Source organism: Mus caroli, unplaced genomic scaffold, assembly GCF_978045245.1.
Source record: "Mus caroli unplaced genomic scaffold, Mus_caroli_1 scaffold_11, whole genome shotgun sequence".
In the NCBI taxonomy this organism is placed as follows: Eukaryota; Metazoa; Chordata; class Mammalia; order Rodentia; family Muridae; genus Mus; species Mus caroli.
The window spans coordinates 37,816,621-37,829,250 of record NW_028227266.1 but is presented as its reverse complement, the minus strand read 5'-3'; the positions used below and the strand labels follow the sequence as shown (position 1 = coordinate 37,829,250).

The 12,630-nt window shown below is 39.8% G+C and overlaps 2 protein-coding genes across 2 annotated transcripts; both read right to left on the bottom strand.

Annotated features, from left to right (window-relative positions):
• Window positions 1-997: 997 nt before the first annotated feature.
• Window positions 998-2,797, bottom strand: Or10g6 (olfactory receptor family 10 subfamily G member 6). The gene is made up of 2 exons (XM_021173130.3): window positions 2,705-2,797; window positions 998-1,947 (listed from the first exon to the last, which is right to left on the bottom strand). Exon 2 carries the CDS (start codon window positions 1,928-1,930, stop codon window positions 998-1,000), a length of 933 nt encoding a protein of 310 aa, XP_021028789.1. The 5' UTR covers window positions 1,931-1,947; window positions 2,705-2,797.
• A 7,355-nt stretch (window positions 2,798-10,152) lies between these two features.
• LOC110302507 (translation machinery-associated protein 7) lies at window positions 10,153-10,454 on the bottom strand. The gene has a single exon (XM_021173294.2). The coding sequence runs from the start codon at window positions 10,437-10,439 to the stop codon at window positions 10,245-10,247; it is 195 nt and encodes a 64-aa protein (XP_021028953.1). The 5' UTR covers window positions 10,440-10,454; the 3' UTR covers window positions 10,153-10,244.
• Window positions 10,455-12,630: the final 2,176 nt, after the last annotated feature.

The following is a 12,630-nucleotide window of genomic DNA, read 5'->3' as shown; positions in this document are numbered from 1 at the left end:
GTGAGAGTTTATCTGAATCTACTCGAGGCATTGGGCAGTGCACATGTAATAGGTCCTTCACACTGAAGTGGATTTTCTCCTTCGTGTTCAAGTACAGTGGCAGTTCTTTTGTTAAAGCAGAATGCAGAGAGAAGAGAGTTGCGAATGCTACCTTACTTCCTTGAGTTTCAGTTCCTCTGTAGGTGTATAATAATGACAATAATACTTACACAAGGTTTGTTGGTCAGGGTTAAATCTGACAGTTTACATGTAAGACATTTGTGTCAACATTGGGCTTAGAACTTAAAATGCACACATAGATGGTGGCCCAGAGAAATAGCCTTTATGTAGCCATTGTGTTTATCTTACAACTTTCCTCATAGAGCCCTCCTTTGTGCAGTGGGATTTTGATTGATTTTCTACAGTGCTGAAGGATGATACAGAAAAGCATGAGTACCAATGGGTTACAATTTAGAACTCTTTAGGTTCCCTCTTCTTCTAAAAGGTGTCCTTTCCTTCCTATACTAATTTCTCTCTCTCTCTCTCTCTCTCTCTCTCTCTCTCTCTCTCTCTCTCTCTCTCTCTCTCTCTCTTCCCTTTCCCTTTCCCTTTCCCTTTCCCTTTCCCTTTCCCTTTCCCTTTCCCTTTCCCTTTTTCCCTTTCCCTTTTCCTTCCTTCCTTCCTTCCTTCCTTCCTTCCTTCCTTCCTTCCTTCCTTCCTTTCTTTCTTTCTTTCTTTCTTTCTTTCTTTCTTTCTTTCTTTCTTTCTTTCTTTCTTTCTTTCTTTCTTTCTTTCTTTCTTTCTTTCTTTCTTTCTTTCTTTCTTTCTTCCTTTCTTCCTTTCTTCCTTTCTTCCTTTCTTCCTTTCTTCCTTTCTTCCTTTCTTCCTCTCTCTCTCTCTCTCTCTCTCTCTCTCTCTCTCTCTCTCTCTCTCTCTTCTTAACTCTTCCTAATTACTTGGCACAATGTCTCTCATCCTTGTGCTTGTGTGTATGAAAATCCTGGGTTGGGTGAAGTCATCAGGGGTGCACCTCCCTGAGGCCTCCCAGCCTCCGCAAAGCTGCCTTCATCTCTTTGTTTCGTAGTGTATAGATGATGGGGTTAAGCAAGGGAGTAATGACTGTGTAGAAGACGGCTACCACCCCATCCAGTGGCTCCTGTGAGCCAGGCCGTAGGTAAATGAAGGTACAGGGCACATAGTAAACGATGACCACCGTGAGGTGGGCAGCACAGGTAGAGAAGGCATTGCGGCGCCCATCTGCAGACCGAATTCGCAGAATGGCAGCCACGATGTAGCCATAGGAAGTGAGGATGAGCATAAAGCAGGTGAGGGCCAGGAAGCCAATGTCTACAAAGGTGACCAATTCATTGATGGTGGTGTCTGCGCAGACTAGACGGAGAACGGCAGGGATGTCACAGAAGAAGTAGTCAACTCTGTTTGGGCCGCAGAAAGGCAGCCTGAATATGAAACTCGTTTGGAAAAGTGAGTGGATAGTCCCTCCAATCCAGGTGCCCAAAGCAAGGTAGTTACAGACGCTGCGAGTCATGATGGTAGCATAGTGTAAAGGCTTGCAGATGGCCAAGAATCGGTCATAAGCCATGAGTGTGTAAAGAAAGCATTCAGTGCAGCCCAGGAAATGGAAAGAAAACAGCTGAATCACACAGCCCCCAAAGGAGATGATTCTACTATCCAAGAGAAAGCCAGATAGCATCTTTGGGACAATAGCAGAAGAGATGGTCAGGTCTAAGAAGGAGAGGTGACATAGGAACCAGTACATGGGCCGGTGGAGCCGGATGTCCACCAAGACAGTGAGGATGATGAGCCCATTGCCAGAGACAGTGAAGAGATAGATGACAAGGAATGCTAGGAAGAGTGGTACCCCGAGCTGAGGTGGGTGGTGCAGGCCCACCAGAATGAAGTGAGACACAGAGGTTTGGTTGCAGCTTTGCATGTCCTTGATAATCACATCTGGCAGAAGACAGCAGAAGGAAAGGCTCAACGTTCTTGTGAAGTCTCTAGACATGGTACATATATTCTCCATTATTCTTAAACAGGCATAAAAAAGGTTTTCTCCCTCCTCTCCTTCCCTCCCTCTTTCCGTTCTTCTCTCTTTCTCTCTCTCTGTCCTTCTTCCTCCTCTCTTCTGAATCACTCTCTTGTTCCTTACCACTCCCCCATCATCCCCCCCCCCCACTGAGATTCTATATGCATGCAGGGAACATCTCAGCATTAAAGCTAATGAGCTAATCTCCTTATTGCTTTCCTTAGTTTCAGCTAGAGACACCCATGGTCTGAAGATAGTACTTATCTTACTCTTTGAAGAAAGCGAGAACACAGAACTTTTACTACAGTATTTTATTAAGTATCAGCCATTGTTGCAAATCTTACCCTCTCAACCTTCTGTATTTCTCAGAGCCTAGTTTGCACAATACTGTATCCAGCATTGGGGTCCGTGCAATGCTCAAGAAGGCTCATGAATGGGGGTATCAGGGCCCATGTACACTTGTCATCATTGTTTAGTATACCCTGCATTTTCTGTACTAGGTCAGGTTGTCTATGAAGACGATTTGGATCAGAACACTCTGCAGCAAGATTGACCTTTGGTGAATAATGCTCAAAGTCTCTCCCCTGAAGGGTTCGGATTTAGGTCTCAGCTGTCTCCTCTGTTTCCCAAACCTGTAACATTTAATAAAGTTACATCTCAGAAGGATCTCCATTACTATACCTCTCCCTCCGCCTTGGATTCTGCTGATGAACTCTGCTTAGATGAGAATCTGCAGTGAGGCCACTGCCGGCTGTTTCTCCCAGCTTCTCGCATGCTGCTGTTCCTTAAAGAGACCCATTTCTGCAGCTTTAGGGGTAGTGCTGCTTGCTTGTGAGACTATGCTCTTTCTGCTTCACCCTTATAGCCTTTGCGATGCTACTGGCTGAGGGATCCCTTGGTTTGGGCCTCTGGGGCTTGCTTTCTGTTAAGCAAGTTCTTTCTTCCTGTAGTCTCAATGGAGTAGGAGTTAAGGGGGTGCTGGGATCATCTCTGCATTTTCCACTGGGGGCAATTAGCTTTCTAAGTATAAATAAATTTCACTGGGCTTTGTTAGCGGCAGACCCTTTGGAATTTTGCTTAATTGCTAGTAATGTCCCCGTAGTACAGGATCCTGATAAGCGGAAGTACTTGGTAATACATCGAGAACCCTCTTCCCTTCCCTTGGGTTTTAGTTTTCTTACCTTGAAACCTCAGATAACACGGAATTGTTCATTTATTCCATGAAGGTCTGGGTGGTAAATAATTTTAAAGCTAAATGTATTAAATGAATGTCATACATTAATTACTTTAAATGCACCATTCAAATTTAGCTTGGAGTACATTACTAGGGCCTTGTATTAGAGTATATTATACTGTCTGAGGATGAGTGGGGTCTGGTTGTCCAGAATGAAAACAGGGGGGTTGTAAGGGCCTTGGGAGAGTTGACTCAAATCATATACAGTGTTACCCTTAAAGAAATGGAGTTATAGAAAGTAGGGGTATCTACAAAAGTTGATATCATACAATTGGGTGAATTAATCCTATTCAAGTCTATGTAGATAATCAGTGATTCTATTCAGCTTTAGACATAGAGAAGCTTATAGTTCTGAACCAGGGTTGGAAAACTATAGATTGCAAACACTTGCTAAAACATATTTTGTCTGATGTTTAAGACAGTTTAATTATTAGATACACTGTTACTCCACATGGGTTTTTTTTGTTTTTTTTTTTTTTGGTTTTTGTTTTTGTTTTTTGTTTTAAAGGTCATTTGCTGATTTTTTTATTTGATTTTGAGATACAAGATTTGATTTTTCTTTTCTTTTTTTGCTTGGGGATGTGAGACCACAGGAAATGTTTATTGGAAGCTTCATGGAGATTTTATTACAGAAGTGAGGAATTCACCAGATCCTGGCCTGTCTAGTTCTAGTTGTAAAGCTACTGAATATTATTATTATTATTAACGTTAATTTTTTATTAGATATTTTCTTCATTTACATTTGAAATGCTATCCCCTTTTCTAGTTTCCTCTCCAAAAGTCCCTTATACCCTCCCCTTGCTGTACTGCCCAACCCACCTACTCCTGTTTCCTGGCTGTGGTATTCCCCTTTACTGGGGCATATAATCTTCGCAAGACCAAGAGCCTCTCCTTTCATTGATGGCTGACTAGGCCATCCTCTGCTACATATGCAACTAGAGACACGGCTCTGGAGGGTACTGGTTAGTTCATATTGATGTTCCTCCTATAGGGATGCAGACCCCTTTAGCTCCTTGGGTACTCTCTCTAACTCCTTCATTAGGGGCCCTGAGTTCCATCCAATAGATGACTGTGAGCATCCACTTGTGTATTTGGCTCACAAGAGATAGCTATATCAGGGTCTTGTCATCAAAATCTTTTTGGCATATGCAATAGTTTCTGGGTTTGGTGGTTGTATATGGGAGGGATCTGCGGGTGGGGCAGTCTCTGGATGCTCCTTCCTTTCATCTCATCTCCAAACTTTGTCTCTGTAATTCCTTCCATGGGTATTTTGTTCCCCATTCTGAGAAGGAACAAAGTATCCACACATTGTTTGGTCTTTTTTCTTCTTGAGTTTCATGTGTTTTGCAAATTGTATCTTGGGTATTCTAAGTTTCTGGGCTAATATTCACTTATCAGTGAGTGCATATCATGTGTGTTCTTTTGTGATTGGGTTACTGAACTCAGGAAGATATTCTCCAGATCCATCCATTTGCCTAAGAATTTCATAAACTCATTGTTTTTAATAGCTGAGTAGTACTCCATTGTGTAAATGTACCACATTTTCTGTATCCATTCCTCTGTTGAGGGACATCTGGGTTCTTTCCACTTCTGGCTTTTATAAATAAGGCTCCTATGAATATAGTGGAGCATGTGTCCTTATTACCAGTTGTAGCATTTTCTAGGTAAATGCCCAGGAGTGGTATAGCTGGGTCATCAGGTAGTACTATGTCCAGTTTTCTGAGGAACCATCAGACTGACTTCCAGAGTGGTTGTACCAGCTTGCAATCACACCAACAATGGAGGAGTGTTCCTCTTTCTCCACATCCTTGCCAGGAACTGCTGTCACCTGAGTTTTTGATCCAGCCATTCTGACTGGTGTGAGGTGGAATCGCAGGGTTGTTTTGATTTGCATTTCCCTGGTGATTAAGGATGTTGAACATTTTTCAGGTGCTTCTCAGACATTTGGTATTCCTCAGTTGAGAATAATTGTTTAGCTTTGTACCCCATTTTTAATGGGGTTATTTGATTTTTTTGGAGTCCAGCTTCTTGAGTTCTTTGTATATATTAGATATTAGTCCTCTTTCGGATTTAGGATTGGTAACGATCCTTTCCCAATCTGTTGGTGGCTATTTTGTCTTATTGACAGTGTCTTTTGCCTTACAGAAGTTTGCAATTTTATGAGGTCCCATTAGTTGATTATCCATCTTACAGCACAAGCCATTGCTGTTCTGTTCAGGAATTTTCTCCCTGTGTCCATATTTTTGAGACTTACCCCTCTTTGTCCTCTATAAGTTTCAGTGTCTCTGGTTTTATATGAAGTTCCTTGGTCCACTTAGACTTGAGCTTTGTACAAGGAGATAAGAATGGATTGATTTGCATTCTTCTACATGATAACTGCCAGTTGAGCCAGCACCATTTGTTGAAAATGCTGTCTTTTTTTCCACTGGATGGTTTTAGCTCCTTTGTCAAGATCAAGTGACCATAGGTATGTGGATTCATTTGTGGGTCTTCAATTCTATTTTATTGATCTACCTGTTTTTCTCTGTAACCAGTACCATGCAGTTTTTTATCACAATTGCTCCGTAGAACAGCTTGAGGTCTGGGGTTGTGATTCCACCAGAGGTTCTTTTTTTTTTTGTTGAGGATAGTTTTTGTTATCCTAGGTTTTTTTGTTATTTCAGATGAATTTGCAAATTGCCCTCCCCCCTTTTTTTCCCCTCGAGACAGGGTTTCTCTGTATAGCCCTGGCTGTGCTGGAACTCACTTTGTAGATTAGGCTGGCCTCGAACTCAGAAATCCTCCTGCCTCTGCCTCTCAAGTGCTGGGATTAAAGGCTTGTGCTACCATGCCCTGCCCAATTGCGCTTTCTAAATTGGTGAAGAATTGAGTTGGGATTTTGATGGGGATGGCATTGAATCTGTAGATTGCTTTTGGCAAGATAGACATTTTTACTATATTAATACTGCCAATCCATGAGCATGGGAGATCTTTCCATCTTCTGAGATCTTCTTTGATTTCTTTCTTCAGAGAATTGAAGTTGTTATCATAAAGATATTTTACTTCCTTACTTAGGGTCACACCAAGTTATTTTATATTTTTTTTATTTTTTGTGACTATTGTGAAGGGCGTTGTTTCCCTAATTTCTCAGCCTGTTTATCCTTTGTTTAGAGAAGGCCACTGGTTTGTTAAATTTATATCCAGCTACTGCACTGAAGCTGTTTATCAGGTTTAGGCATTCTCTGGTGTAATTTTTAGGGTCACTTATATATACTAACATATCATCTGCAAATAGTGACATTTTGACTTCTTCCTTTCCTATTTGTATCCCTTTGATCTCCTTCTGTGGTCTAGTTGCTCTGGCTAGGACTTCCGGTGCTATATTGAATAGGTAGGGAGAAAGTGGGCAGCCTTGTCTAGTCCCTGATTTTAGTGGGTTTGCTTCAAGCTTCTCACCATTTACTTTGATGTTGGCTACTGGTTTGCTGTAGATTGCTTTTATTATGTTTAGCTATGGGCCTTGGATTCCTGATTTTGCCAAGACTTTTATCATGAATGGGTGTTGCATTTTGTTAAATGCTTTCTCAGCATCTAACAAGATGATAATGTGGTTTTTGTCTTTGAGTTTGTTTATATAGTTGATTACATTGATGGATTTTCATATATGAAACCAACCCTGGGATGGAGCCTACTTGACCATGATGGATGATTGTTTTGATGTGTTCTTGGATTTGGTTTAAGAGGATTTTATTGAGTATTTTTGCATCGATATTAATAAGGAATATTGGTCTGCAGTTCTCTTTCCTTGTTGGATCTTTATGCGGTTTAGGTATCTGAGTAATTGTGGTTTCATAGAATGAACTAGGTGGAATACCTTCTGTTTCTGTTTTGTGGAATATTTTGAGGAGAATTGGAATTAGGTCTTCTTTGAAGGTCTGATAGAACTCTCCACTAAACCCATCTGATCCTGGGCTTTTTTTTCGGTTGGGAGACTATTAATGACTTTTATTTCTTTAGTGGATATGGGACTGTTTAGATCATTAATCTGATCCTGATTTAACTTTGGGACCTCGTATCTGTCTAGCAAATTGTCCATTTCATGCAGGTTTTCCAGTTTTGTTGAGTATAGGCTTTGTAGTAGGTTCTGATGATGTCTTGGATTTCTTCAGGTTCTGTTGTTATGTCTCCCTTTTCATTTCTGATTTTGTTCATTAGGATATTGTCCCTGTGTCCTCCTTTTAGTCTGGCTAAGGGTTTATCTATCTTGTTGATGTTCTCAAAAAACAACATCCTGGTTTGGTTGATTTTTTGAGTAGTTCTTCTTGTTTCCACTTGGTTGATTTCAGCCCTGAGTTTGATTATTTCCTGCCATCTACTCCTCTTGGGTGAATTTGCTTCCTTTTGGTCTAGAACTTTTAGCTGTGCTGTGTATGTCAAGATGCTAGTGTATGTTCTCTCTAGTTTCTTTTTGGTAGCACTCAGAGTTATGAGCTTTTCTCTTAGGATGGCTTTCAATGTGTCCCATAAGTTTGGGTATGTTGTGGCTTCATTTTCATTAAATTCTAAAAAGTCTTTAATTTCTTTCTTTATTCCTTCCTTCACCAAGGTATAATTGAGAAGAGTGTTGTTCAGTTTCCATGTGAATGTTGGATTTCTATTATTTATGTTATTATTGAAGATCAGCCTTAGTCCATGGTGATATAATAGGATGCATGGGATAATTTCAATATTTTTGTATCTGTTGAGGCCTGTTTTGTGACCAATTATATGGTCAGTTTTGGAGAAGTTACCATGAGGTGCTGAGAAGAAGTTATATCCTTTTGTTTTTGGATAAGATGTTCTGTAGATATCTGTTAAATCCATTTGTTTCATAATTTCTGTTAGTTTCACTGTGTCTCTGTTTAGTTTCTGTTTCCAGGATCTGTCCCCTGGTGAGAGTGGGGTGTTGAAGTCTCCCACTATTATTGTGTGAGGTGCAATGTGTGCTTTGAGCTTTACTAAAGTTTCTTTAATGAATGTGGCTGCCCTTGCATTAGGAGCATAGATATTCAGAATTGAGAGTTCCTCTTGGAGGATTTTACCTTTGATGAGTATGAAGTGTCCCTCCTTGTCTTTTTTAATGACTTTGGGTTGGAAGTCGATTTTATTAGATATTAGAATGGCTACTCCAGCTTGTTTCTTCCTACCATTTGCTTGGAAAATTGTTTTCCAGCTTTTCACTCTCAGGTAGTTTCTGTCTTTTCCCCTGAGATGGGTTTCCTGTAAGCAGCAGAATGTTGGGTCCTGTTTGTGTAGCCAGTCTCTTAGTCTATGTGTTTTTATTGGGGAATTGAGTCCATTGATATTAGGAGATATTAAGGAAAAGTAATTGTTGCTTCCTATTATTTTTGTTGTTAGAGTTGGCATTCTGTTCTTGTGGCTGTCTTCTTTTTGGTTTGTTGAGGGATTACTTTCTTGCTTTTACTAGGGTGTGGTTTCTATCCTTGTATTGGTTTTTTTCTGTTATTATCCTTTGAAGGGCTGAATTCGTGGAAAGATAATGTGTGAATTTGTTTTTGTCGTGGAATACTTTGGTTTCTCCATCTATGGTAATTGAGAGTTTTGCTGGGTATAGAAGCTTGGGTTGGCATTTGTGTTCTCATAGGGTCTGTATAACATCTGCCTAGGATCTTCTGGCTTTCATAGTCTCTGGTGAAAAGTCTGGTGTAATTCTGATAGGCCTGCCTTTATATGTTACTTGACCTTTTTCCTTACTGCTTTTAATATTTTATCTTTATTTAGTGCATTTGTTGTTCTAATTATTATGTGTTGGGAGGAGTTCCTTTTCTGGTCCAGTCTATTTGGAGTTCTGTAGGGTTCTTTTATGTTCATGGGCATCTCTTTCTTTAAGTTAGGGAAGTTTTCTTCTATAATTTTGTTGAAGATATTTGCTGGCCCTTTAAGTTGAAAATTTTCTATATTAAAGGAAATGAGATCGCAAATGTCAAAAAAAAAAAAAAAAAGAAAATTTTCATTCTTATCTTTACCTATTATCCTAAGATTTGATTGCTCATTGTGTCCTGGATTTCATGGTTATTTTGAGTTAGGATCTTTTCGCATTTTCCATTTTCTTGGATTGTTGTGTCCATGTTTACTATGTATTCTTCTGCACCTGAGATTCTCTCTTTCATCTCTTGTATTCTGTTGCTGATGCTCGTGTCTATGGTTCTTGATTTCTTTCCTAGGATTTCTATCTCCAGCGTTGTCTCCCTTTGGGTTTTCTTTATTGTTTCTACTTCCATTTTTAGATCTTGGATGGTTTTGTTCAATTCCATCACCTGTTTGTTTGTGTTTTCCTGTAATTCTTTAAGAGATTTTTTTTGTTTCATCTTAAAGGACTTCTACCTGTTTAGCAGTGTTCTCCTGTATTTCTTGAATTGAGTTATTAATGTCCTTCCTAAAATCTTCTACAAACATCATGTGATACGATTTTAAATCTGAATCTTGCTTATCTATTGTGTTGGGGTATCCAGTACTCGCTGTGGTGGGAATACTGGGTTCTGATGATGCTGAGTGGTCTTGGTTTCTGTTAGTAAGTTTCTTTTTTTTCTTTTTTTTTTTTTTTTTGGCTTTTAAAGGAGTTGGTTTAATTCAAAGTGGTACAGAATTCAGAGTACAATGAAGATGGAGCAGTAGGCTCTAGTGGGATTCCAGACTGAGTTCACTTTAAATTCACAGCTGAGGTAGGAATTGCTGAACACTAGAGACATCGAGCCATTGCATTATTTACTTTATTCATTTTTTTTTTTTTACAAAAGTTTATTACAATGTACAATAGGCTTCAGGATAACATTTCATTCTAGCTATTACATGGCAAAGATGTTATGACAGGGAATCCAGATGTTTGACAGGTTACAGGATAACACTTCATTCTAGCTGTAGGTGGCAAAGATGCTATGGCAGGGAATCCAGATGTTTAAATAGGAATGGAAGAGGAGGGTCACCATCACCCCAGATGTGAGGAACAGCTTACTTTTTGCCAGATTTCTTAATTCCACCTGTGGCCAGGGGGCCCTTCCCGGCGGCCTTGGCTTTTAGCTCCTCGAGTTTCTTCTGTTCCTCCTTTTGTTTCTGCTTGAAAGCCTTATCTTCCTCGTCCATCTCCTTGGCCTGCTTCTTGGGCTGTTTCAGGGGCTTCTTTTTGCCACCTTCCCGGCCCGACATGGCGCCTCCAGCCCCTTCACCGTGTTAGTAAGTTTCTTACATTTGCCTTTCACCATCTGGTAATCTCTGGTGTTAGATGTTCTAGCTGTCTCTGGCTGGAGCTTGTTCCACCTGTGAATTATTTATTTATTTATTTATTTATTTATTTATTTATTTATTTGCCTCTTTTAGCACTCCAGGGAGTCCAACTCTCCTGAGTCCCAGTGGTAAGAGTACTTTCTGCAGGCAAGCTTTCCTCTTGCAAGGAAGGTGCACAGAGATTTGGAGCTCAGCTTTACCTCCTGGCTGAAGATGAAGGCCTGAAGGTACCCTGTCCAATAAGCTCTGTTGCTTCTCAGGCCTTTGTGCTCTCCTGTGCGGACTCGTCTCTGAGAGATTCAGGATACAAGATGGTACTCCCCCCTGAGTCCCGGGGTCTGAGCCCACCCTGGAGACAGACTCTCCTCTAGAGGGGAAGGTGCCCAGAGGTCTGGGTCTCAGATCTGCCTCCTGGCTGAAGATGAAGGCCCGAAGGAACCTTGTCCAAAAAGCTTTGTTGCTTCTGCCGCCCTTGCGCACTCCTGGGAGGACTGGTCTCTAAGAGATCTGGGATACAAGATCGTTTTCCACATGTTAAGGAACATATTTGTGAAATAACACATTATCCTTTGCATGTTTTGAGTAAATTATTGTATAAGTAAGGAGTAATACCAAGTACTTTGGTTTGGGTACATCTGTGTATTTCCCTATTGCATGGATATTATTTCCATAACCTTCCAATGATGGGAAGGGTAAATGCTATTTATCTTTGATAATAAATCATTTTGCATAGGGAGAGTAAGGTGGAAGGGACTTAGGACCTCAGCTACATCACCTTTCCATTATAGGAAGCTTTGCTATTTTAATATTTCTGTGAAAAGTATGCATTTAGGGCTGATGTTTTATCTATTTAGGAAACTCAATGATTATTGTTAGTTTGTTAACTGTAGATGTCCTATAATTTGATTTTCCATGTGGATGGATATATGGATGGAAGGAGGGGAAACTCCTTCCAAAGGGACATAATCTTATTTTCTTCCATTTTGAAATAGAAGGAAAAAAATGGGGCAGGATAAATCTTGTTCTAAGAAGGTGTGAAGAAAGGGGAGAGAACAGGAAGGAAGAGCAAGGAAGACTGGAACTCAGAAGGAAGGAGAGTCTCTGTACTGGAAGAAGAGTCACCTAGTTAAGTGAGTAGGCTTGCAGGCTGGTTGAATAGGTCAGTGTGGAAAAGTGTCCAAGCCTGATGATCTGAGTTTGATTTCTTAGAACCAGTTTACAGGTACCTGGAGAGAACCAATTTCACAGAGTTGTACCAAAGGCATGTGACTCACCCTGCTACCATACACACAGGCACACCAATAATTGTTACTAATGTTTAAAAAAAAATGAAAGAATGAATGTCATTTTCTGAGAGTAACAGAATTTGTGGTTAAATAAAATCAGATTTCTGAAGCAGATTTATTTATTCATATTGTTAGGCTTTATGCATTTTAAACTCTTTCTGCAAGCAAGACAACCTTTTCTTATGAATTTGGACATACAGACACTGCATTCCAGGAATATATTCTGTTAGTAGGAAGCATTAGTGTATACGTTTATTCACTAAGTGTCTGTGCTGATATGTGATTTATATTGGAAAAGAGTGGAAATACAAGTGAGGATAATTAAATAAATTGAAACATTATGCCAGTATGAGATATTAAATGGCAGTAGAGAAAACTAAACCATAGCCACTGTATTTAATTCCGAACGTTTACCTGAGATAACTTTAGTTGGTGGAGAAAGCAAGAGCAGAAGTATGGTTAACCTTTTACTATTTTCCTAAATGAAAAGGGCTATTCAGATATTATGTAAACATAGAGGAATGGGCAGAAAAATATAAATCAGATTACTAGCATAAAGTTAAGGGATGGTGATTAAAATCAAACAAAAGAAACAGTTACACTTTACCTAGCAATTAAAGTAACAATGTAGCAAGTAAGACATAATTTAATAATTTGGAACTGTGTCTTTGTTTGCATTTGTCTCTCTTCCTCATGAATATACATGAGATATATGTGTATTTGTGTATGTTTTCTAGGCAAGTGTGCACACGTGCATGCTCTATTTTAGAAGCCAGTGGTTGAGGTAGGGTGACTTTCTCTTTTGTTTTCTACCCGGGCCTTTGTGG